This window comes from Myodes glareolus, chromosome 27 (genome assembly GCF_982192425.1).
Source record: "Myodes glareolus chromosome 27, mMyoGla1.1, whole genome shotgun sequence".
Lineage (NCBI taxonomy): Eukaryota > Metazoa > Chordata > Mammalia > Rodentia > Cricetidae > Myodes > Myodes glareolus.
In genome coordinates this window covers 6,912,374-6,939,730 of record NC_142052.1, presented here as the reverse complement: position 1 = coordinate 6,939,730, position 27,357 = coordinate 6,912,374, and the positions used below count along the sequence as shown (strand labels likewise).

At 41.8% G+C, this 27,357-nt stretch overlaps 1 protein-coding gene across 7 annotated transcripts in view; it reads left to right on the top strand.

Moving 5' to 3' along the window:
- The window catches only part of Cacna2d1 (calcium voltage-gated channel auxiliary subunit alpha2delta 1), a 431,327-nt gene that overhangs the window by 51,940 nt on the left and 352,030 nt on the right, over positions 1 to 27,357 (top strand). For all 7 annotated transcript variants that reach the window (XM_085684078.2, XM_085684077.2, XM_085684081.2 and 4 more), the window contains exon 2: positions 25,593 to 25,674. In XM_085684078.2, coding sequence (XP_085540204.2) covers positions 25,593 to 25,674 — 82 coding nt within the window. The remainder of the gene's footprint in view (positions 1 to 25,592; positions 25,675 to 27,357) is intronic.

Below are 27,357 nucleotides of genomic sequence, written 5' to 3'. Positions count from 1 at the left end.
GTTATGGAGAAAAAGACAAAACAGTGCTTCTCTTTTAAGATCCATTGAATATGTATGCTCATTTTAGTGACAGCTTCTAAACCACAATGATCATACAGTCTCCAAAGATAAAATAGGTTCTAGCACAGGCTAATAAGATGTTGCAAATATATTGACTCAATTGAACTATTTCGGTATAAATAAAAAGCCAACTCTGAAGGATTAATGATTAGAATGTTACTTTTTTATATTTCGCAAAAGAATACATGTTAGATTCTAACACCTGACTATATGTCTTTGCCCTCAAAGGCAAAGAGTCAATTTTTATTAGGAATGCGCCTTTGAATTTTTTTTAACCTATCTAGAATTTCTTTGCCAAAATTTGAGTGATGGATTAGCTTCAGTGGAAATTAGGGTTAGGTTTTTTTTTGTGTGTGTGTGTGTGTGACTTTCAACATGACACACAACGAGGCTCAATCAATATTTGCATCAGAGCATAGGTTTGAAGTAGGCAAGCAGCGTATATAAAATAGGGTTGTGTGTATGCCATTAGTGCAGCCTGCTGTACGGTGGAAACAGTCTGTGGAGTGGCCGAGGAGTAACCACTCTGCATTCCCTGCTAAAATCACATCATCTCCCCCTCTCCTCTCCTCCGTCGCGGAAGACATTTTTCTAAGCATACAAAGCAGGGTTGCTCAGGTCAGCTCACTTTCATCAGCTGTGAGCCGCGGTGCTGTGGGCAGCAGCATGTTGTACTCAGCAGTGTCTGAGAAGAAAGAAGCAAGGAAAGTCTCAGGGAAACAGAAGAGCGCATGCAGGTTCACGCTTTTGAGCTGCCCTTCCTTGTACGTTAGATATAGGGGAGTATGTGTGGAAAAGTGTGGATCTTTGTTTTTCAGGTGAGAAGGGTTTAGCCATTCCTGACCCTTCTGAATTAATAAGATGCCGGCTATTTTGGAATAGCTGTTGTTTGTTTACGTACTGTGAAAAAAAGATTGCCGTTCACATACAAAGGTTGTCTTTGTCGCTTTGGTTGAACATAACGTTCCATTGTTCTTGGGAAGTAAAGCAAGAAGAAAATGCCGGGAGAATGGTAGGGGTTCCAGGGTCCCTGTCAGAATCTGGGATGTTCTGTGTTTATGAGAGCGTAAGGGCGGTGCTATGTGTATCAGTGCCTGCTTCGTTGCCAGTGTGAGTGGCAGGCGGTTATTGAGCTGTTTAAGACCTATAGGAAGGTAGAAACAGGTCCATGAGAAGGCTGCAAGACTTTAGACATATATTTGATGGGGTTGAAAACTGTACTTGGTAGTATGGGATCTAACTGCATTTCCTACCTACCAGCACCTAAACCTGATAGACTATGAAGTCAGTCTGTTTTTGGAAGAAACATGGATTTCTCATGCCTGTCATGTGGTGCTGTGGCAGAGGCCCAAGAGCGCCTTTGTGACATTTATTTTCTATACTCCTAGCTCTCACCGACAGAGAACACAGTGATGGGCCGCCTCAGTCCCTCCAGGGGCAGCCAGTGTGTTGTCAGCCATTAAGCTTCTTAATGGAGCCAGGCGAGCCTAAGGCGGTCACCAGAAAACTGATTTTTACCCCTGAGACCTCACGGACATGCTGTGTAGAGCTGTCGGCAATTAAGACGACCTACCATGTCATAAGTAATGTTCAGGGGGGCACAGAGTGTGAGGGTAAGTATAGAAAAACATAGCACAGGCTATGCCCCCCAAAACTTGCATCTTATAGAGAACAAACAAACAGCTCACTAACTGTGATGCCAATGCTTTAAAAAGACAGAGTTTTCAGAGCAGCGAAGGCAGTGGGCGGTTAGGTGGTCCAGCTCCTGCTGTGGTTACTGTGTTGTGGAGAGGGGGCACTGCAGAGGGTAGGCAACCTATTGGTTCATCTTACCCTGGAGAGTTGGGGAGGCACATGGCCCCCCACTTCCCTTCTCTGTGCAGATGCGGCCGGGCACCTGCAGCTCTGATACAGATGTGTCGATAGGGCTTGAGACTTTCTTGAGGGGCTAAAAACAATGAAGAACAACCCCAGACATTACTCTCTTAAGAATATGACAGGCAGGCAGTCACCGTTGCATCAAAGATCTTCAGGGGTCTGAAATAGGACTTGTGGCCATGCCCTGCGAAATCCTGGTAATGTCGCCCTGTGAACTTGTGGCTGTGCCCTATGAACTTGTGGCAGTGCCCTGCATTTCTTTAGCCCAGGTCTCTTGTGTGATGGAGTAGATGAGGCTCAGTTCTCTCTCTCTGTCTCTCTCTCTCTCTGTCTCTCTGTCTCTCTGTCTCTCTCTCAGTTTTAAAGGTGACTTTCTGTATGTGTTCTGATCTGTGTTTTTCTCTATCTTTGGTTCCAGTTGAGAGTGATGGTTTTTCACCTGCATTGGCTACAGATGTTAAAACCCAATTTTATATCCTTAAGAATAAATTTCATATTCATTACTTTCGTTCATATTCAGCTATCTATCCATCTATCCATCCGTCTGTGTTGTGTGGGGAGGGACACATGTGTATCCTGGTGTCAATGTGAGATGCGTGCACAACTTGTAAGTTGCTTTTCCACTTCCACCATATGGGCCTTGGGAACTGAGCCCCACCTTCAGGCTTTAAACGCCAAGTGCCATAACCTGCTGAGCCCCTGAGCCCTGCATGCTAAATTCTAAATCTAGTAGCTACCTATTTAACCTTTTGCAAACATCTTGTATTTCCTGCGTGTCCAGTGACGCGTTGAGGGGTCCATGAGAGGTACTCCGAGTCACTGCGTTCAGCAGATGACGTATTCAGGGCTAAGGTGGATTCTGCTCAGAGGGACAGTTAGATATGAAACTTGTTCAGCTTTTCATGAGGAGCGTTGCTGACCCTTTTCAGGATTCCTGAGCTCCCTCAAATCGTGCAAGGCTCATTTACTTGACAGGAGTACAGTGCACTGCAGTAATTATGAATCACAGCAAATTGCCCGAAGTTATAAATCCCTACTACTTTCTTTTTACGTTTTTTAAAAGAGAATTTTTGTTTATTGTACTATATTTTTTACTTAATGTGTCCTTTTTACTTAATCTAAATAACTATACTGTGGAATGCACTGCCATATAGGAAGATTTTATTGAGGCATTAGGGGGTGTGAATCCTACTTTTCTATACTTCTTTATCTTTATTTTTCATCTAATCATTTGATCTTGTAGAAGTTATAAGTGACCACGGTCAAGTTTTCCCTTAGAAAGATGGATGTACCAATGGGAGAAGTGTGGATCCCAGGGGAGGAGGGCTGCCGGTCTATGGGTGTGTGTGCAAATGCGAAATGCCTTGGTCCATTTGTATATTTCTCCAGGGAATTCCCAGGCAATTAAGTCAACCTATTACAAATAGAGCCCTGCCGGTATACTCTGATTCCATAGGAGAATGGGTCATTCCTGCTAATGGCTAGTACATCTGTTCAATTACATTGTTTTGTATCGATGCTTAATTGGGTGTCAAGTTGGAGGAGGGGAGTCTGTGGAAGCAGGGTTCCTTGTTAAATGTCAACGACTTTCTCTAAATTACCTGTCTTTTTGACATACACAAGACACTTGGACAGGTATTGTGCTCTTCTGCCCTTAGAACATTTGCAGTGTCTTGGAGAAGCATAATGTCCTCCTGGGAAGTGAACTATACTGGAGCTGCTTTGCTTGAATGTCACTTGTGTCTGCTTTCCTGTGGAATGACCCTTGTCAACCTTTAGATCCAACAAAAGGGGGGACTCCCATGGGTACTACCCCCGCCCATTTGATGCTGTTAAATTGTTTTCTTTTCTTTGGGAGGGTTTTCACTAGAAAATGGTACCCTGACTCAAGTTAAGACTATTTAAAAAACAAAACAAAACATACCGTATAACTTACTTTCCCTGCATGTTCTTTATAGTAGGAAATCACACAGTTTCAAAGCTTGTAGGCATTATTTTGTTAATCTATGTCAATGGTGGGGTGAGGTCAAAGGTGATTACATCTTACTTGATGGCCCAGGTACATGGCAATAGCATGTGCCTTAAAAAATTATGCATGAGATCCTGTAATAATTAAGAAAGGAGTCGATAGCTTAGAAAATGAAATTTGTAAGAATGAGTCATATGGCCGGGACTTGCACAATCTGACCTGATTTATAAGTATATGGTGATTTGGGGGAGCACGTATCTTTTGCTACCAAAGGCTGTGAAGGGTATTGGTACAATACAGAAGAATGAGTTGTTGATTGTAGCGACTTCAATGAGAACCTTCTTTCTTGCAAAAAAGGAAGCTGAAAGGTGGATTTGTAAAATATCTGGCAGTTCTAGAATTTACTCAGATCCCAATATTGCATTTCACTTGTTTTTCTTTTGGTGTCTTAAAAACCTTACACTGAAAGAAACAAAATGTATGCAGTTTCAAAAAATAGTACTAACCATTCTAAAATAGACATGTTAATTCTAAACCACTTGCTAGTCGACAGTTGTTTACAATTTATCACAAAAGGTTGTTATTAGATATTTAAAACTTTATAAATAATAACCAAGATTCGTCTTTATAAATCATATTTTAAATTTGAGTAAAATCATTTTATTTTTGGTATTATGAAGTTAAAAAAACCTTCTTAGTTTTACTCAGATTTTTATTGCATTGAATTTATTTATATTCTCTTTAAATTAACCAGAATTGTAAATTATTTTTTTTACAGAATGGATTTGGAGATAATTTGAATTCATTGAGGAAGATCACAATAGTTTTCAGATGTTGTGCAGGTTTTTAGAGGAATAATTATACTAGATTTATTATAATAAAGTTGTACATGTTTTATGCTTTGTAGTTTGTTTTATATCAATATTTGTTTGCTAATTATTTCTCTTGGAGAATTTCAATGTAGGGCAGAAATTGTGTGCAGCTTATTTACGACTGTAACCGGGCAAATTTTTGTATTATATAAATGTATCCTAACGATAGTACAAGTAATGTTTGGCTTTGGAGATTCCTATGAATTTACTCCATACAGGAAATGGAAGAGTAGATGATTCGCTTTGCTTTAAGAAGTGGAATGATTATTCAGTGTGGGGAAAATACTGATTGAAACGTAATGAAAGTACCAAACTGACAATTCTATGATATTCCTGGCCTCTAACCTTAGAATAAAATTATACATTAATCATTTCCTTGGGTTTCAGTAAAGTAAATATTATTTTTAACCTTATCTAGAAGAAATTTTTTTTGTAGTTATATACCAAGGGGACAGTTATTTCAGTTTAAAATTAGTCGATTTCTTCTTCTTCTTCTTCTTCTTCTTCTTCTTCTTCTTCTTCTTCTTCTTCTTCTTCTTCTTCCTCCTCCTCCTCCTCCTCCTCCTCCTCCTCCTCCTCCTCCTCCTCCTCCTCCTCCTCCTCCTCCTCCTCCTCCTCTCTGCCTCCTCCTCAAGTGTGTAGCCCAGGCTGTCCTCGAACCCGTGATCATCTTACCTCCGCCTCCTCCAGCAAATCCTACCAGCACGCACCACCACATTTGGCTAGATTCCTCTTGAAAAGAGTATGTGTCTCTAGATGTGTAATCCATTAGTTTCTGAACCTGAAGCTTTAGTCTTAGGTACCGCAGTAGGCTTGTATCACAAGTACGTAACTCAGTAAAAATGTTTCATGAACTGGACATTTCTGTATGCATTTTTTTTACAGAGGATTATTAGCAATCCTCATAAAAATTCTGTTAGTTATGAAGTCATAAATAGTCAAATCAGTCTTAAAACTTCAAATGTAGAACCCGATTTTTAGAATTTAACAGTTCATACTGCATGACTCTTAATAGGGAGGGAAATGCTGTAAATTATAGAAGTGGACCCTTTCTGCCTATGTAAATATTATTTAGTCCTCCAAATATCTAATTTTATTGGATAATAATGCATCATGTTGGAAAAAATTCACTAAGATAATAAATTATGTGCACAATAAATGATAAAGGCCACCTGTTAGGGCTCAAAGGTTTTCTTCTGCTCCATTCTCTAATATATCTGTTCTGCTACAGCATTCTTTGTCTTTGTGGCCCTTTCTGTACACATGTATAGAATCAGATTATAATAGTAGCTATGATTCTTTTCAAGTTTTTTGAGCTGGATTTTCTCTGTCACCTCAGGAAGGCCTAGAAATTCAAGCTTGACCATACTTCTTGTGTAGCCTAAGCTGGCCTCGAACGTGAAATCTTTCTGCTTTCTGTCTCCATATCTCAAGTGCTGTAACCCTAGGCCTGTATCCCTATGCCCAACAGAACCATACACATATACGTGTGTGCGCGCGTGTGTGCGCGCACACACACACACACACACACACACACACACACACACACACATTATTTTGGCACAATGGAGATGTTAATCTATTTAAAAAATTTCAAAGACTCTTCGGTATTTTAAAAGACCGTGCATCAGTATGTAATTAAGCCAGAGCCCTAGAACACAGAAGTCCGGGACTGCCAGAGTTAGACCGCATACACAGCAAGCTCCTGCAGCAGACCATATACATGGTGACGTCTCTCAAAGTGGTGGCAGCAGGAAACGCGAGAAGGAGGGAAGACAGAGTTATTCATGTAATAGTTCGACATTATTCATTACACACTGAATAGACTCCTGTGTGTTGAGGTCTGTCGTTCTCAGAGAGTTTATCAAGGGGTGATTTCTGTTCCCCTCCCCGTAACTGTACAGACCATTGTGTCGCTGAGAGAGTCACACTGAGGAAAATAGCCAAGTTAACATTAAGAGGCAGCTACATAGTTTCTCTAGGAGTATTTAAAGGAGAAAACAGGAGGGACGGAGACGGGCCAGGGAATGAGTGTGAAGTTAGTGATTGGAGAGAGTGCAGTGCTTCTTGTAACCTCTCGCTCTCAGAATTGCTCAGATTCCTGAATTTTCATGCCATGTGGTCTCAATGCTTGTCTGTTCTTCTTAGTCAATGTCTGTGCCCAGGGCAGCCCTTGTCTTTTCAACATTGTCTTGGTTTATATGCCACCCTGGCCTCAAACTCTTAGTCTTCCTGTCTCAGTCCTCCAAGTTCTGGGATTACCAGTGTGAAACTCCATGAGGCAATACTGGGGGAGGGTTTTAAACTACAGCTACAGAGGTTCATGAGTTTGCTTTACAAAGAATATTTAAAGCATAAATCCGGTGGTTTATATGTAAATTTCAGAACTAAGAGAAAAGGTTGTAGGCGTTAGCTAATAATGAGGGGACTTCGGGCTTTATTTCTTGATTACTCTTACCAAAAAGACAAGATCTTCTAAGTAAATTGGGAGCGGGATGGGGAGGGTGGGGGAGCATGAGAGAAGGTAGAAGGAGAGGGGAGCAGAGAAAGATGTACAGCTCAATGAAAACAATTGAGTCCCAAGGAACCCAGCTGGCCTCAATTCTATTAACCTTAATGTGGGAGATATGTTTACAGGCTCAGAGCATATCACAGCTGAACCAAAGCCCTGAAAATAAAGTTAGACTAAGATGTTTTTGTCAAAAATCTCTGAGGTGAGAAACCCAAGAAAACAATCTGAAGTTTTAGAAAAGAACGTAGTTGAGTGAGGAATGCGTTAAGGTCAGGGAACAAGAACAAAGCAGCCCAATTATCATTAGCTGATGTGCCTTTCTTGCTAGGCCTGGTTGATGACCAAAGGTGATGATTAATTTCTTGTATGCATTTCTGCCCTCAGTGTCCTAATATAAGAAAATATTGATGAGTGGTTACACACACTAAAAATTTAAAGTACTGCTGACTGTTTTTCATGAATAAAAATCTAGGTTTGTGGTTCCTTTAAGATTCCTTCTAAGTTTACCTTTCCAGATAGGTAATGAAGTGATTGGCCCTTTCTTTGTAATTTAAAATTCAGCCCACCAGAAAAAGACTCCCCTCCTTCCTTCCACTCTGTTAATCTATATCAAGTTGCTTGGATATGAATATATGTGGGTTCTTGGGATAATTTGTTTTCACCTGTAATATATAAAATATTTAATTGTGTCAAGGGTTATGGAAAACATGCTTTTTTTTTACTTGTATTCATTGTAATCATTCACTTGAAAGACAGAATGTAATCTCATTGTAATTTTTATATTGCCTGAAAGATTTTGCTGGGATATATAAACTATAGGACAAAGAATAAAGGTAGAGTTACAATGGCCTAGAAGACTCAAGAAAGCATGAAGAATGAGAGAGTTAGATGGAATTAGAGAGAAAATGTAGTAAAAGGAGCAGCAGGCCACTTCCCGCCGCCCAAGATGAGCACGGGCCCTTTGTTCCCTCCCACCCAGCTGGCTTACGCCTGAAATAACTACACGGGAGCTGCATTTATTTAAACACTGCCTGGCCCATTAGTTCTAGCCTCTTATTGCCTAACTCTCACATCTTGATTAACCCATTTTTAATAATCTGTGTAGCACCACAAGACTGTGCCTTACCAGCAAGATTCTAATCTATGTCTATCTCGGGCTGGAGAATCATGGCGTCTTCCTGACTCTGCTTTCTTTCTCCCAGCATTCTATTCTGTCTACTCCAACCCCCGCTTCCCCTCCACATATCCCAAAGACCTGATGCACATCTATACACACAAACTCACATATGTAAGATACACACATGGACATATACCTTCCTACACTCCTGATGCACATACAAACATGCACACCACATTCACATACCTTACACACATACACTAAAAAAAATTAAGTCCCTAATCATTTTGAATTTGGTCTAGTTTTGGATCACGAGTTTGAATTTGTTTGCTCTGTTTACAGTGCTTGCTACAGCCTTGCCTTCATCTTGGCCTCCACAGTGATTCCCTTCCATGCTATGTGCCCTTCCTGTGCAGTCTCTCTGAGCTGGGGACTCATTGTTTCCTGGGAGCTACATGTTTAGTTTCTGACTTCTGCTTGGCTCTAGGACACTAGCTATTGATCCTCAGATTCCTATTCTGAAGACTCTGGTAAGAATGTTATCCTCAGAACATTCTAAAGCCAAGAGCAGCCTTGGAATACCACAGGCCTATTAGTACCTGGCTAGATCTGCTCAGACACACACTTCCAGAGCACTGTTAGTAGTTCCTAATCAAAGGTTTTGCCATTAGCTGCTGATAGTTTTTCTTCAATAACAGGGTGAAAATGTAAAGTCTCACATTGCACTGTATACAGCTCTAATTCGTTCAATTTATTCTGGCTAATTGAAGGAAAAAGCCAAAAATTGTAGCAGCAGCTGCGTACATTATAAGATATGTAACATATCATGTGTGCTTTTTGGTAGGTGCGGCGACTGGCTTTAGTTTTTAACTAGAATCACCTGGGAAGAGTCTTAAGGAGGGACTGTCTATATTGCATTGGTACATAAGCATTTGCGCGTGCGTGTGTGTGTCTGTGTGTGTGTGTGTGTGTGTGTGTGTGAGTGATTATCCTAAGTTAATTGATACAGGGAGACCCAGCCCACTGTGAGTGTCGCCTTGCATGGATAGTGAGTTTTGAATTTTAAACCAGTAGAGAAATGAAGCTGAACACAGGTAAGCAAGCAAGTGAGCATGCATACGCATACGTTAGGTTTTCTTGATCTTTCTCTGCCTGTGACTGTGGTATAGCTATAACTAGGGCTTTGAAGTTTCTGCATTGACGTCTCCGTAGTGATGATTGTTACCGGAAATTGCAATCTGAAACCAAATCATTTCTCCCTTAAGTTGCCTTTTCTGTTGGGGTATTTTATCTCGGCAACCACAGTGAAACCAAAACAGTGGGCATTAGCAGTTGGATGTGTGAGCACACTTTTGGTTATTTTTCTTGATTTTTGTAATTTTGCTTGAAAATTCCAATGTGATATAACAATAAAAATGGGGATGCCTATATAGCTATATATAATCACACGCACGTGTATATAACTTTTGATAACATTCCAATTCATATGATAAATATGCCATTATTTCTTTTGCACCAGCAGATTGTTTTCAGAATTTCGTCTCCAAAATAAAACACTAGCAAACAAATGAATGCCTGAGGAGAATTAATGTGACAACATTCATACATAGTATATAAGAGAGGACTACATTAAATAGCAACATTCATACGTAGTATATAAGAGAGGACTACATTAAATAGCAACATTCATACATAGTATATAAGAGAGGACTCCATTAAATAGCAACTAGAGTGGAAAACAATAACAAAATAGTGTTGACTCTTGGCATTGGCTGTAGAAGTAACTTTGGGCAAAGAACCCTCTCGGAGGTGTTAGAGCGTTGAGTAAAGAGCACAAATTTACCACCTTCCTGCTGTAATCTAAAGACCTGAGAGAAAGGCAGAACTTTGCTCAGTGGCCATGGCTAGGAGAAAAGAATTCTTCAGGCTGTGGGAGCTTGGGTGGTGTGGTTTCTTTCCTCCTCTGGTGTAACTCCCCTGGTCTAGAGCACCCTTCACCAATTCTATCTGCAGGTGCCTTGGCGGTTTGCAGGTAGGGCTGAGGAGTCCAATGGGTCTCTCTACAGAGGAATAGTTGGAGAGAGGATATGGGAACTGCGGGGCTTGTGGGAGGCTGCTGAGTCACGTGCGATTCACAGATGTGCCTTTGGGCACCTCTAGCTCTAATATTACAAAGCGTGATGCCTGTTGAAATCTGTCCTGGATGGCACTCAGAGTGGAACATTAGGAACAATCACAGAATGACTAAAAGTGAGAAGGAAGTCAGGAGACTGCCAGCCTGCGTGTGGACCGCTGATGGGCTGGCTGCTCCAGGACGCCCCATAGGAAGCAGAGCTAAGGGCACTTACAGCAGGGTCTCACACCAAGCTCCACATTGTCTTCTCCCAGGGGCTTGTGCCTTGTGTCCTGTCTTTAGAAATCCAATGTGATCCGTGAACTGAGTCTTCTCAAATGGGAAGATAAACAGTGATAAATGAGTCCTTTGCTAAAAAGGCCAGGGTTTTAGTAAATCTTGTCATTTTCTTCTGATGAGGAGACTATGTTTGGGGGTGGATTCTCTGTATTGTGAGACAGTTATCAAATATTGAAGGCTTAGATTAAACATTTCGGTTTGGATTGGCATGGCCTGCTTAGCAGCTGTACATACGTAAATTGTGCCTTGTAGCATATTTTAAATTAGCCAAGAATGTGACATAGAAAAATCCATTTAGATAAAGTTATATAAAATGCTTATTCTCCCAGGTATACATTGAAAGGCTTACGTTTTGACCTACTTTTTCGTGTATAAAAGGTCAACATTATGTAATATTGACATTTAAACATTTGCAAAGATTATATAATTTGAGAAGTTAATAAATTAGAAACATTAAAATTATTTTCCTGTCCTAATATTTATAAATTTTTTCCCATCCTTAATATTTATGTATTATTTCCCTATCATTAATGTTTATTATAGGAATCTTTCAGCAAGGATTCCCTTTGATAAGTCTTGTTTATCAGCATTAAAATGTTTTGCTTTGTTGTCACTTAATAAGAAAAATGGGGTCTTTAAAATCAAACTTGTTACATATTTTGAATGTTATGTGATGCTGTAAGGTACCTATAGCAACCAACATCCTGGTTCCTACAGTTAAAGAGATGTCCATTTCTCAGAATTAGGTTCTGTGTGTGTCAAGAGTTACTGTATTCCATAGAACAAAGTCTTTAACGATGACATCTTTCAATCTTATCCACCTGTTGTGCGTGATATCTCTAAATATGTGCACCCTTTCCCCACCGTAGCAACCAGTGTTAGTTCCCAAACTTTGCTCACTTGAACTTAAAAATTTAATTAATTTGGAGAAAAAAATATTTCTTTTTAAAACGTTTTGGTGTTAGTGGATAAATATAGCTTGATATGAAACCAAGTTGTAGGTGCCGTTTTCGCTGGGCAGCTCAGGGAGGAGGCTGAGTGTACTCTCTCCATGAATGGTTCCCGTGTCTGGTGCTGCCGAGGGGAGCGTGAGGCTGTCCATCTGCTGTGCAGGCAGAGAGGGTCAGAGAGCCACGTTCGGGGGATGGGGAGGGTACAAAGGTCGGAAGCAATACATTTCAGTATTGCTTTTCCGAGCTGCCCATGTATTTGCCGTTTTGTGTTTGAGGGTTCCCTTCCTAGTCCTTCAGAACACCGTCCTCAGGATCAAAGACTGAATCCTGGCACCGCATTAAACCTGCAGTATTCTTTGTTTCTTGCCTTCAAGAACTGAGCCACTGTCTTCCTTATTTGCAAGTTAATATATTTGCTTTGACAGCTTTTGATTGTTGAGTAAGCGCTGCCCTGCAACAGCTGTCAGCTAATTATCCTGCGGGCTGTACTTACGGAGAAGCTCCAGCAGTCAGGGTGGACCCTGGCTTCGCTGTTCCCGCATTTGTTTGTGTCTGTGAAATTGCATCCTGAAGACACTGGAAGGCTGGATGGGGTCGTGTTTGTCCATTCCTATCTAAACCCCTACTGTCGCTCTTAGAGTGTTTCATGCCCAGACCTACATCAGAACTGATTCCACATTGAAACTGCTACACCATGTCAACTGTGTGTGTCTTCTGTGAATAATATGAGAGTCTCTTCCTGTGGACCAACAGTGTTGTGTTATGCTAATGAAAGCAGCAAAAATTTATGTTTGTAAATAACATATATCGTGCATGTTTAATTTTTTGTTAATTCAGAAGAAGCCTTACAAATTTAATAAGAGAAACATTATCACATGTAAGTAAGCACATGCGTGTTTATACAGTCAGTGAAGGAAGACAATACATAGGGTTTTGTAGTTGTTGTTAATAATGAAAAGACACTTTTCTCTTTCCATGTAAAGATAAAGACTTTTGTAAGTTTCATTTTGACTTTTTATGCATAAGAAACAGACTTTGAGTTCATGGCTATAATGATTAATAAAACAGAACCTGTGGCCAGAGACTTGAGGGCTGTATGACGCGTGGCGATTAGAAGAGGGACGTTTCAGATCGTAGAACTTGAAATAAGTAAGAACTGTATCACATTGCTTTGTAAGGACAAACCATGCTGCCTCCTTCAATTACTTTAGGTAACCAAAGGTTATCAACTCATTTTCTTACCCGTAAAGTCAGCTGTAGAGCCTGTCTCAGTGGGTTTTTATAATAATTGAAGACTTTGGGCATGGAGGCTTTTCAGAATAGTTCCTGAAATAAACATGATCTAGAGTCCCATTAGCTGCTAACTGAGTCTGCACTACACATTCATAACTGTGCTGCCCAATGTCACCATACAGAATCACACGGCCCCATCTATTCAAGGAAATTAAGTGCTGTGTTGGTCGCAGTGCTGACCCAAGACACCATACCACTGTGTGCTGTTTTGTAGGGCAGGCCGGATATAGAATCCAGGAAGAAAGGTGTGTGAGATTCTGAGGATTTGGCTTGAACAGGAGGGGAACCTGAAGCAGCCTGGAGAGATGGGTGGGGGTGGGGGCTGGGGCTGAAAAACGTAAGAAAGATGATTTCCAGTCATGATTATAGAAAGGGACAAAAGTGACATGTTATCGCATGAAGCGTGTAAGTCTGCTGGCTGCAGACAGAACGCGTAATGGGGGAGAGGAGCTTTCATTTAGATTGGCGTCCCTGCATTAAGTAAGCATTTGAGGATTTTGCAGTACTAGAAATATTTGATTGCTCACATAATCACTGACAGAACGGGACATGGGGAAAGTTTTGTCCTGACAGTAAATAATGTTTCCATGCTTGAATTAGGCTACCTTAAGTTTTGTGAGCTCATTTCAACGGCCGGTGGAAACGACAAAGAAAAACACAAAGGCGAGGTCTCCGATAAAATGAATGGAGAGATTGTAATGAGCAGTTAGGAACTCAGCTCATTCGGTTCACGGAAACACCAGCAACAGATTGTGTGGCCATGTGGGACATCCCAGTTGGCGCCAGGCTGTGGCTGTGCAGGGGTGGCGCTGGAGGTTGTCACAGCCTGTGATGCTGAAAGATGAAAGGCAAAGGGCTCAGTGCTTGGGGAGCAAACCCCACGTGTGCCTCCGCCCCGCCCCCTGGCTAGCTGATCGCGATGCCAGCTTAACCTCAACCCTGAATGCATTGGGGTTACTTTTTGGACCCCGGAAACAAATGGCAGCAGTTTAGGAAGAAACTATTAGCTAACTAATTTAGAATGTGCAGATAAAACAAAAATGAATCCAAGATGGCAGAGTCAGTCTCAGGGAGACTCTTTGCCCTTTGGAAACTGAGAATATGCTTAGCAGCAAAGTGGATTCCAAGGCCATTGGAACAGAGACACACGGACAGTGGAGGATGAGCTTGCTTTCTCGATACAGCGTTGCTTCCCGTCTCCAGCCCTTTGCCGGTCCGCTCCGATTAGTGCGGTCACATCTTTTTCCGGTTTCCCAGGATTCCGCTGGATAAAATGAAATCGAATCCACAAGCACCTCACAAGTTGCAAGAGCCTCTTTCTAAGAGAGCAGCCGAGTTACTGAAAATGCTTGAATTGCCAGTAATTTCAGGACTGAGCGAGCTCTCCGGGAGCATCTCACCCAACTCAGGATGGTCCTGTGGTACAAACTGGATGCCAAGTGACTTGATTCCATTCAGACACACGCATCTGTGTCTCGACACCATGTTTTCAGAAATGCATATTTAGTATGCTTGTATGCCTTGGTTATCTAGATCTTTAGCTTGCTTACTGCTATTTTTGTCCAGTTAGAGGGTCACTGTGGGTGGTTTATTATATACCAAAAACCAGGAGTAGTTTAGCATTGGTGAAGTATTTACAGTCAGTAGAACACTTCATTTTTGAAATACCTTATTGCTTAGATTTATGAGCATGTTATTTGCATATTAGCATAGTTGAAATGGTCATTTTGTTAGCTATTTAGACATTTTAATTATTTCCCACCTCCTTAAGACAGCATTGTGTCTTTCATTCACTTTGGTTAAATAAAAAACTATTGCTTAAAAAGAGTGGCAAAGGCCGAGAATTGCCCCAGTAAAGGACCTGAAGCGGTGCCTGGATCTGGCCGGCTCGCTCCCTTCCTATGGCTCCTCACTGTGGCATGCTCTCTTCCCTCTCCTCTGCGCTGCCGTATACCACCTTCTTTTTCTGTCTCCATGGTAATTGCTAGTGGAGTGAATGGAGAAAGGTGTGGGAGAAACGTGTCTGTGTTTCAGTCACTTCGCCTGTTTTCCCACAGGGTTTACCTGCGTCAGCAGAGACAGCAGGGCGGGTATTGTTGGGGTCCCGGTATTACGACAGTTCTTAGCTCTCACCGGGATTCCATGGTTCCAGCCAAGCCTATTCTCTCCTCAGCTTAGCTTTTAGAACATTTCGATCGGTAGATCGGCACTGTCTACTCAACTGTTGCACTTTACAATAGATTAAATGGGGGTGTGATTTGGCTTTTCTGCCTTTGGTGTTCCTCACATAAGTACAAAATGAAATGGATTAGCATTTTCCTTGCTTTTTGAGAACAGGATTATGTGAAGGTTGCTGTACCGGATGGGACATTAATTTAATGGTAGCCTTTTTTTTTTCAATCTCAAGGAAAATGTAAACATTTTATATGTTGTCTTTTTCAAATTTTGGCCGTTTGTGTGCCATAAAATGAACTAGACATAAATGATATGTTACTGATTCAATAAAATATTCGCCTCATCTTTGCAGGCATCATGGTGGATGCTTCCTGTAACATTGACTCTGTAGAAAACAGTAAACACTCAGAACTCTGCTAGTAACTGTGAAATGTGTTCTCGCGACCCAGTAGAAGTCAACACCCAATTTTTCACCATGACACTCAATAAGCATTTTAATTTGGAATTTTAGAAGGAGCACTTTGGATATTCAGATGATTTCATAGTTGCTTCAAGGTGTTAATGCTATATTTTGAATACACACACACACACACACACACACACACAAATTTAGTGCTTTGAGACAGGGTTTCTCTGTGTAGCTTTGGAGCCTGTCCCGGAACTCACTTTGTAGACCAGGCTGGCATCGAACTCATGGAGATCTGCCTGTGCCTGCCCTCCTAGTACTGGATTAAAGGCGTACACCACCGCCGCCCAGTTTTAAAAAAGGGGTTACTTTTACTAGATTCATATTTTCTTAACTGTTACAGAATGTGGGGAGAGGATATACATGCCTCAAATACTTGTGACTTTCAAAGTGCACTGCTGCCATTGCGTTTCCATGCATTTTCTTATTCATGCAGTAAATTCCTAGGCAGCCACCGCATCTGAGGCCTTGTCGGGAACTTTAGGGATGAAGAAATAAATGAGAGCGTGAGATGCTAACTCAGACTCAGGAGTTAGACACGTGAAAGTCATAGTTGAAGCGTGAGGTTGAAATTCTAAGCAATAAGACAAGACAGATGTTCGTAAATGATTCTATTTAACTTCAGGAGGATGAAGAGGAACCACAAGATAACAACGAAGAAGAAGAGACCCAGGAATGGGGTTAGAGCAGCTATAGGTGGGGCTTTTCCAGGCTCGCTGGAGCAGTGTGGGCCTTGAGGTTGGGGAGGAGCAAGGACTCGCGGCATTGTGGACAAGCCTGGACCGTACCCCAGGCTTGGAATTGATTTTACCCATGTGTTCTTTTTCACTCAGTCTGCCATCTTACGTATTCTTAGTGTGACAGTGTCACCTCTTGTCACCTAAGAATGAAGCCAGCCCTCCTTCTTGAAGAAAGTCCTAGGCGTTTTCTCATAGAAATAGCAAACCTTTCAGTCAGGCTCCCTGTTGAGTAGACTGTGTGTGTTGGGAGCGCTGAAGCAGCTTTGGCTTCTTGAATCCGATTAGATTGGATTCAGCTGCAATACTGTGCTAAGCCATTTCCTGTTTGTTTGTATTTTTATTTATTTATTGGTACATGTGTGTGATACGTGTATGTGCACATACATATGGAGGCTTCCTCAGTCCCTCTCCATGTTTCTTTTAGAGACCAGGTTTATTTGGCTAGTCTGGCTGGCTAGTGGGCTCAGAAGTCTCTCTGCCTCACCAGTATTCAGTGGGGTCACAGGCATGCACCACTGCCCCCAAGTGTTTGCATGAGTGCTGGGGTCACAGGCATGCACCACTGCCCCAGGTGTTTGCATGGTGCTGGGGTCACAGGCATGCACCACTGTCCCAGGTGTTTGCATGGTGCTGGGGTCACAGGCATGCACCACTGCCCCAGGTGTTTGCATGGTGCTGGGGTCACAGGCATGCACCACTGTCCCAGGTGTTTGCATGGTGCTGGGGTCACAGGCATGCACCACTGTCCCAGGTGTTTGCAGGAGTTCTGGGATCCCAGGCTTGCACCACTTCTCCCAGGTGTTTACACCTGGGGATCTGGTTTTGTTTTCTTTCTGTTTTTGAGACAGGGTCTCACTATGTAGTTCTGGCTGTCCTGGAAGTCACTCTGTAGGCCAGGCTGACCTTGAACTCACAGACGCCTGTCTACCTGTGCCTCCCGACTGGCGGGATTAAAGACGTGCCTGTGCCATCAAGCCTAGTTAAGTGCGCGGGTGTCTGAACTCAGTTCCTTGCTTGTATAGCAAGCACCTTAGTAGCTGAGCTGTCCCACAATCTGAGAAGATTCTCTCCCTGAGCTCTAGTTACAGCTCAGTTCATTGTTCTTGGACAACATGTATCTGTTGTTTAAAGTGACCCAGAATGAAATATGTGTATTCAGGCCACTTATACCATTTACTATGAACAGCAAGATCTTCCTATAAAGCTGCTAGGATCAAAAACTGAAAAAAACATTGAGAAAAGTTTGAAATTTGCTAATCTACAGTATTTCACTGTAATATTGTTACAGGGTGTTTGATTCTGTAGAGAAGGATTTAGTGAATAAGTACTTTATGGAGATAGGATTAACATTTTATTGGTTATTTTAGCCGTCTTTGCTCTCTAGAATCAGCTGAGCTCTGAGTTGCTAGAACCTTCTGTTCCCTTTCCTTGCCCTCTTTCGTGCCTGCTGGTGTCTGCCCCACATTCAGTGAGTGACTTTTCCAGTGATCCTGGTGTCTGCAGCCCTTGTTGGTGCGATGCTTACATAGCCATGCTGCTTAGCACCGGTGGACGTGGGATTTTTTCCAGTGTCTTCCGAAGCCTTCAGTCCTCTTCAGTCAACTTTCCGACCTCCTAGGTCCTTTCTGGCCACTCTTTATAAACAAATAATGCCCCCGCTTCGTTACACAGGAAATCGGGAGAATTAAGTGGAGCTGGTGATCTCAACTTTTTTCTCTGGTCCTTCCAATTGTTTCTACTGGTCTCAGAACTCCTAACGCTTTCCCTCCGGTTTGCGTGGAAGAAGTAGCTTTCCTTGAGCCATGCATCATGCTCCCCCATCCCCCATTTTTGTTTTTTTAATTCTGTGCTATTTCTGAATTTATTCCACGTTTTAATCTTCTCATGTCTATGATACAACCTATACGTTGAATGCTAGATTTTTTTTTTCTTAAGTATCGTGACAGTCACGTCTAAGGTTCTGTGGTGGTTTCTGTTAGTGGCCATCTTGAAGAATATAGATGGACCTAGGAGATGGGCCTCTATGTTACAAAAGGAGCAGCAGGCTGCATTCCCACCAGGATCCCGGCTCCCCGGCTAGTTTCTACCCGTAATAATTACATGGAAACTGTATTCATTTAAACATTGCCTGGCCCATTGTCTCCAGCCCCTTATTGGCTAACTCTCACATATTAATTAACTCATTTCTAATAATGTGTGTAGCACCACGAGGTCGTGGCTTCTGGGAGGATTCTAACCCACCTCCATCTCGGAGAGGAGAGCCATGGCGTCTGTCTCATCGCCTTCTTCCCAGCATTCTGTTCTGTGTACTCCACCTATCTAAGCTGCTGTCCTATCAAAAGCCAAGGCAGGGGCTGGAGAGATGGCTCAGTGGTTAAGAGCATTGCCTGCTCTTCCAGAGGTCCTGAGTTCAATTCCCAGCAACCACATGGTGACTCACAACCATATGAAATGAGATCTGATGCCCTCTTCTGGCCTGCAGGGAGACACACAGATAGAATATTGTATACATAATAAATAAATAAAAATAAATAAATAAAAAGAAAAAAAGAAATTATTCTTTTAAAAAAAAACCAAGGCAGTTTCTTTATTAAACAACGAAAGCAACAGATAGATAGAAGACCCACCTACATCACCTCTAGCTATGGCTGTGGGGTATTTTCTTGATTACTTTAATTGAAGTCCGAAGGTCCGCTCACTGTGGGTGGGATCATTCCCTAGGCGGGGATCCTGGACTGTGTAGTCGAGATCAAAGAGCTGAGAGCCAGCTTGCATTCATCTCTTTGTTTCCTGACCGTGGATGCTGCAGGACCAGCTGCTTCAGGCTCCTGCCTCCTCCACATCCCCACCATGCTAGACTGGACCTTGAACTCAGCTTTTTACAATGAGTCTTTCTCGGTTGAGTTTCCTTTATCAGGGTGCTTTATCAAGCAACTGGAAAATGAGGCTTAAACAAGCCTATTAAAACACATGCAGAACTGATAACTAAGCAAGGAAATGTAATTTGGATTAGAAAATTCTTGCTTCAATAAAAATTCCTTAATCAGTGAAAAAAAGAAAAAAACCGAAAAAACAAAAACACATGCATTGTCAGGCAGTGGTCGCACATACCCTTAATCTCAGCACTGGGGAGGCTGAGACAGGCAGATCTCTGTGAGTTCGAGGCCAGCCTGGTCTACAAATTGAGTTCCAGGCCAGCCAGGGCTACACCAAGAAACCCAGTGTCAAAATACCACAGCAACAAAAACAGTAACAACAGCAAAAAAACTCAAAACAAAACAAAAACACAAATTAATAAAAGAACAACACACAAATGAATTGAAAATAAACATTTTAGTGACACGGAAAGCTTGCGAAAGCAAAGAGGCGAAAGGTGAAGGTCAACTGTGTGTTCTCTGGACAGCCTTGTGGTAGGACGATGGCAGTGCAGTAGGAAATGCCTGGACACTAAAACGTGGGGACATTGCATGGCCTGTTTGCTTCTGCTGATCTTCACCATATGGGCTTTGCTATGTGCATGAATCAGAATCCTTCTTCCATAGAGGAGAGGGGCAGGAGACAGTCTGAGGGAGTGGTTTCTAGTTGTCTTGCCAAAGCTAGATTGTCTCTTGGCGTAGCATATACCACTGCTATCATTGCCAGTAAGTGACAGGGTCTCTCTGGCATCTCTGCTATCTCTGCTTGTTTTTGACCTTCTACATAGAAATGTGTCAGTGGCTCCATCTTGTTAAAACCAAAAGGGATACCCAAGGCTTCGTCATTCCTCTTCAGAGTCTCCTGAGTCTACACTACCTCCCATTCTCCTCTCCGATAAGGTTTTTTTGTAACTCTAAGTACATCTGTCATCCTGGGAAGCCATTTTGTCTGGTCTTGGAGCTCCCATGGTTTCTTCGTTCCTCGATGCCCTTCTCTTGCCCCTACTCAGATCCCTCCACCCACCCATTAACAGCTGGTTCCCAGAGTTCTAATTACTGTTTGCTTCCTTTCTTGTACCTGATGCTCAGGGAGGGCTACATTAATTTGCCTGGGTCCCTGCTAGGCATTGAAGCCACCGATCTTTATGTTCCATGCCAGCATTTCTTCTGACGGTGCTGAGCCCCTTAGGTTCAATTGCTTCGTGTATACACAGATCACTGAAGGACACCTCTTGATCAGTGAAAGCAAACTCGTTGACTGTGGTGTGTCTCAATGACAGAAAGCTTGGCCAGCATGTGCAAGGCCCTGGGATCGATTCCCAGCATGGGAACAGAACAGAAACAAACCAGCAGCAGCTAACTCATCGAAATCTCTAAACTGGTCACTGCCTTCTACCTTGCTCTTCATTTTCTTTATCAAAATGCCTCCACCTACTCCTGAGAAACGTTCCAAACCCCCTGCCAGTTCTGCCTCCCTTTCACTGCGTCCAGCAATACCTGTAGTCTTGTACATACTTCAGACTTTCTGTGAGCTAACTGCTTCTGTATAGAGTCCCCACTGATGTAGGTGGGTCTTTTGTCTGTGTGTTACTTTCATTGGTTAATAAAGAAACTGCCTTGGCTCTTGATAGGACAGCAGCTTAGATAGGTGAAGCAGACCAAACAGAATGCTGGCAGAAAGAAAGCAGAGTCAGGCAGATGCCATGATTCCCCTTCCCAAGACAGATGCCAACTAGACTCAGGCTGGAAGCCACGATCTCATGGTGGCATACAGATTATCAGATATGGGTTAGTCAAGATGTGAGAGTTAGCCAATAAGAGGCTAGAACTAACGGGTCAGGCAGTGTTTAAATGAATACAGTTTCTGTGTAATTATTTCGGGTGTAAACTAGCCGGGGAGCCGGGATCCCGGCGGGAATGTAGCCGGCCGCTCCTTCTGCAACACCCCACATCCCCCCTCCCCATCTTTCCTTTACTGCCATTGACCTAATGGAGCCTGCCATTTCTATCTCTCCTCTCCACCCTCTCTTCTTTTGCCCAGACATCCAGCTACCATATCTTTAGCATCAGGAAAACTTATTTCCTCATGCCCATAGGTATCTACTTGATCTTGCTGCTGTCTGGATTCTCATAGTCTAAGATCCATGTCATTTTTGAGCACGTAACTGAACCCTTTTATTACTTAAGAATTGAATCTGGTTGGATCACGTCCTCGTTCAGTCCCAGTCTAACTGGCCTTGGTGAACTCTCATTATATCAGTCCCCTTGTATCAGTGGGTGCTCGGAGCCTTTCTGAAAAGCCATTGACAATGACACTGGGACTTGCTTCCTCTGCATATACTGGATTTTGGCGATCCAGTCTGTTTGAACTCTCACCTTCCCTGGACCTGGAGGGAGGGGGGAGGAACTTGAACTTCCCACAGGGCAGGAAACCCTGACTGCTCTAGGGGATGGAGAGGGAGGAGGAGAGGGGGTGGGGGGAGTGGGAGGGTGTTGGGAGGAGGGGCTGAAATGGAAACTTTTATAATTTAATAAAAAAAAAACAGAGCCTAAAAAAAAAAAGAATTGATTTGTACCATTTTTTTCCCCAAATTACCCCTGCCCCCAATTTCTGTCATGTCCTTATCTGAAGTGTGGTCTCCACCTTGTCAGACTTGTTGAGCTGGCTGAGATCTCCATGTTTCCATCTTCGTTGTTAATTCCTTTAATCTCGTCAGGGTCCACTGTCTTTTACGTACCACTTCCTAAGTAGCTACTGTTGGGAACATTTGAAGGGGGTCACAGTGGTATGTTATTTCAAGTATAAAAATTTTGCAAGATTATTTCTAGCTGAGCTCACATAAAGAAATAGAAATCAAGAAAGGGTCATTTGCCCCTCACCACACACACATTTTTTCCCCCCTACCTATAGCAAGCCAAGGAAATTCTTCTGGGAGGAGTGTTCTTCATATATTCAACCCGAGAAACAGCCTTGATCACCAGAAATGGGTAATTGGGGTTTTAGTGAACTTGAATATAAACAAACTCTAGAGAAACCGAAATACTCCACCCTTTCCCATTCCCTCATCTGTCTCGTGGTAGCATTTCCGGAGACTGTGTTTCAAGACCCCATGTTTGTCCTGCTGGCCCCTCACGCGTGTGCTGTAGTTCTCTGGTAATTGTGCTTTCTTGTTCGTGTCTTCGTGTGCATGGAAAAGGAGTGAGACATTTATGCTTTTCTCTTTTAAACTAGTTCTCACATTAACGGGTTCTTAGAGGCAGGCACAGAGCCTACCTAAGAACCACGCTGGGTGGGACTTTGTGCTGGGCCTTTCTTTTTCCTACAGCTTTTCTCCCAGTCTCTGTACCTTAGTGTTTAGGCACTAAATGACTCTCCAAGCACCAAAAACATGTCAACATATCCCACACACCATGTTCTTCTTACTCTTTTTCTCCTTTCCCCAGACCTAGTTTTAGTTTCAACTTGAATCCCTCTGTGTCTTTTAGTGTTCTTTTTAGCCTGTACTGGTGCTTTTTGGATGGTGTTACAAATAGAAAAAGATAAAATTGTTTCTAGTGATATGTGGTATAACTTATTTCATATAAATGCTATATTCTCCGAATGTCTTCCAGCTTCTGTAATATTTTAGGAAGAACCAGATGCTAGTTAAAAAAAAAACCAGTATCTATCAAAGAGGAAGCTCACCCTTCTAAAGCATTTCTGACAGCCTGTCAGTTGGGGCAGCGAAGAATGGATGGGTTCTGAATAACTTCTAAGCCTAAATATGAATGGCACACCTCTGCGGACACCACTGTGACAGTGCGCTCTGGTGGCCAGATGCATAGAGCTGGATCAGTTTGACATAGATCCGTGTTCAGGAGTTGACTATATTCACATACACGCACACGTGTGCTCACCTTCTCTTTCTCCTTTTTTATATCCCTCCCAGCTAAGGTATGCCTAACCTTTATTATGACTTGTCAGTGTGAGGAATCATATTTGAAAGATGATTCATCCTGTCTAGGACTGACTTAGTAACTGTGCATAGCACTGAAAGTCTGATATGAATTAGAAATCACTGTCTGGATGAAGGTTCTATGGCTCCCTCAATCAAAATATCTCTTCTCTGCTCTCATCTCTGTTCTTCCCCCATCTCCACCATCCTGTTCCCTCAAGTTCTCCTCCCTCCTCCTTCCTCTGCCCTCCCTTTCCCCCACCCCCATGCTCCCATTTTTTTTCCCAGGAGAACTTGTCTATTTCCCATTCCTGGTGTGTGTGTGTGTGTATATATATGTCTCTCTTAGGGTTCACCTTGTTATTTAGCTTTTCTAGGGTCGTGGGCTGTAGGCTGGTTATTCTTTGCTTTACAGCTAGTATCCACTTATGAGTGAGTACATGCCATGTTCATCTTTCTGAGTTTGGGTTACCTCACTCTGGATGGTATTTTCTAATTTCATTCATTGGCATGCAAATTTCAAGATGTCCTTGTTTCTTTTTTTGTTTGTTTGTTTTTTTTGTTTGTTTGTTTTTTTCCGCTGAGTAGTACTCTAATATGTGCCACACTTTCTTTATCCACTCTTCGATTGAGGAGCATCTATGTTTTTTTTCCAGGTTCTGGCTATTACAAATAATGCTACTGTGAACATAGTTGAATAAATGTCCTTGTAGTATGACTGAGAATCCTTTGGGTATATGCCCAAGAGTGGTATTGCTGGGTCCTGAGGTGTTCTTTCATTTTACACATAGTGTGTAAATTGAAAAAATAGTTTGTTTTCTTTTTTAAAAAATAAAATAAAAAAGTGAGGAAAAAAAATCACTGTGTATAGTCTTTGCTCCTGCCTATACACTAATGTATGTTTTCCTTCTAGTTATAAAAGCAGGCACAGTTATGTTTATCTACTAACAATAGAATAATATAGATTGAGTTGGTGTTTATACTGTTTTCAGATATGTGTACCCACTCATCAATACACTAAATTGTAACGTTAGGATGACATTACTTACAACATTTAGTTTGATGGTCCTGTCAATTTTATTTTATGCTCTTTTTGATAATTTACCTTTTCCTCTCCAATTCATACAGAATTGCTGAACAGATATTTGTATTGATTTCATCTGTGCTTAGCTGTTCTCGGTTTCGCTGTCTTTTCTCTACTAAGCAGCTTGTTGTCCCTGTGAATCAGGACTGTTTTTCTGTAGGCAACGTAATCCTCCTTTTGATCAACTTTTTTTCCCTTCTTTTCAACTCTTTATTCTTTTCTGTGTTCCCCCGACAGTATTGCAATCTCTTTTTCCTGTGGTGCTTTATTTTCTTTATCTGTTCTCAAGTGAAGATGAGAATTTGGTGAACTGTCAGAATTCATGTCAAAGAAAGAGAAGACACACATGCTTCACTCTCCCTGATTCAAATTCAAACATAAATCATCTCCTGAGCATTCATACTGGGGTATCCATAGTTCCTATGTTTTCCTGGAGAAGCAGGGATGAGGTGGACATTCAACTATGGTCATTAGAATGGTGGATAGTGGGTGCGTCTCAGATTTACATGGTTTTAAAGTGTAGTGATGTTAATAGTTCATGTTTCAAGATGTTGGCTGCATTACTCACAAGAATGTGTCTGAAAATATTTGAGCTTGCATCCCGAAAAAACATTTTTCATGTACAACATTGCTTTGAAAACTACAGTACCTGCTGAGTCTGTCAGAACCTCAGTGCCACTGGGGAAGTAAAGGCCCTTAGCCTTTGTATACTGATATTTGTCACCTTGTGATTTCCTATGGCCAAACCTGATGGCATTATTCTACATCCTCACATTATGATTAGAAAATAAAGTTTATGTGTATTTTTGAATACTGTACTTAGCAACTATTTCCATGAAATTTTAATGGGTAAGCAAATGTTTCCCCTCTGGATTCCCAAGGTGCCCCTGTTGTTCTTCTCATTTTAATTCGGAGGCCTTTCAGCATTCAGAAAGGGGATGCATGTATGCAAATGAAAGAAGCAAGTGGAAACAAACGAATCCAACAAATATAAACTTTGAAAATAAAATCCCCATTGTAATAAAGGTTTGACATGCTTGCTTTGGTTGGCTGTTGTTTGCAGTTTGAAGGTGAAATGGGAAGAGGATCTCTGTGGAAACCGGGAGGGCGCATAAACGTTTAACTATATGAAGTATGTTTGTAAAACATGACTGAGTTAGCATGATGGCTGTAAGTCTGACAGAGCCCCTTCTTTCTTCTGATTCCACAGTATCAAGTCATGGGTGGATAAGATGCAAGAAGACCTAGTCACACTGGCAAAGACAGCGAGCGGCGTGACTCAACTGGCTGACGTGAGTGTCCCTGTTTTGTTCATGTTCTTAGTGCGAATGTACTTGTGTCTTTGAGGAAACCGTAGCTCTGTGTTACAGAGAACATGATTCCCATGAAGTTACCACAGTGCCGCTTTGTGGTAGCCCCTGCATGGCGCTGGTTAGTGGAAACCAGAGTGGCATGACCAGCCGTGAAATGGTGAAGTACCCCTTCTCCACCCAGATTCAGATGTAGATGTCACACACGTTGTAGGACTCTGTTTCCAGGGGTTGGAGAGATGGCTTAGTGGTTAAGAATGTTGACTGCTCTTCCAGAGGTTCTTGAGTTCAATTCCCAGTGCCACAGGGTGTCTCACAACCATCTGTGCTGAGATCTTGTGCCCTCCTCTGGAGTGGAGGCATAAGTAATAGATAAATAATAATAAATAAATTGAAACAAATCAAATCAAAACTCCACTTCCAGTCTTCAGAATGTATTTTAGAATTCCCCTAGTGGTGACTAAGTATAGTTTGAATGTCTGCAATGTGAACACTTCTTCAATCGTTGAGGATAGATTTTACTTCAGAAATATTTGAAAAGTGTTTATGGCCATATCTCTGTACTATTGCGATTTGTATAAACATTTTGATGCACAAAATTGGGACACCTATTCTGTAAGATTACTACAGATTAATGCCATTTTAAAGCTCTCACTGCTTACTGAGAAAATAATATAAAAATTTGGAATTACTTCCATCCTGTGTTCTCAGTCAAACCGCCATGCCTTTATATTCTTTCTCTATGATTTCTTACTTAGATGAGATTGCATCAAAAAGTTTCATGGATGGGAATATGAGTTGAAACTAGGAGTCTGATTTAGTCTTTATTTTCATGTACATGAAAATGAAGTTAGAACCCACTTGTAGACATTTTTTAATGATTCACACAGAACTATACATGAACGTAATTTATATATCATTTTTACTACGCCCATGTTTTACCTGCAATCGATCATATGAGGTCAGTTAGGGAACTGAATTTTATTTTGACCATCATGACAAGTGGTCAAAAAGGTTTAGATTTTTTGATATTTTGTAAATTGTATTTCCCAGTTAAGGAATGTTCCACGTGCATAGTAATGTTCTTATTGGGGAGAAACTGGAATATAGATAATTTATATATCAGAAATCCCCAAAGAAAACCTATAAAGACTTCAAAAATAATCTTAGAATGTCTTTATAATACAGTTACAGATTTTAAACCAAAAGTGTGCTGAACATTCCTTCTTTATACTGTATATTTCTAATTTGAAAATCTAAACTCTAAATACTCTCAAATCTAAAACTTTTGCAGTGTGGGGATGATGCCCAAGCAGGATGGATTGTAGTTCTAACGTGTATGCTCACCATTCTTGCTCGTTATCTCTTTAGGGAATGTGAGATACTCATCACTGTAAATGAATTTCTGTTTACCCTTCTGTCCCATGCCCCAGATATCTCACCACACACACACACACACACACACACACACTCGGGAATCTGACAAGAAGGAAAATCTGAAACAGTTTTGGTCCCATGTTTCTAAGGAGGCATATTCACCCGGTATCTACAAGATACTTGGGGATGAAATGTGTCTCTTGTGCATTCCGATGGTCGCCAGTGCTTGGATACACAGATACAGGGAGGGTGCATGCTCCACTCTGATCAGAAATGATGAACTTTAAA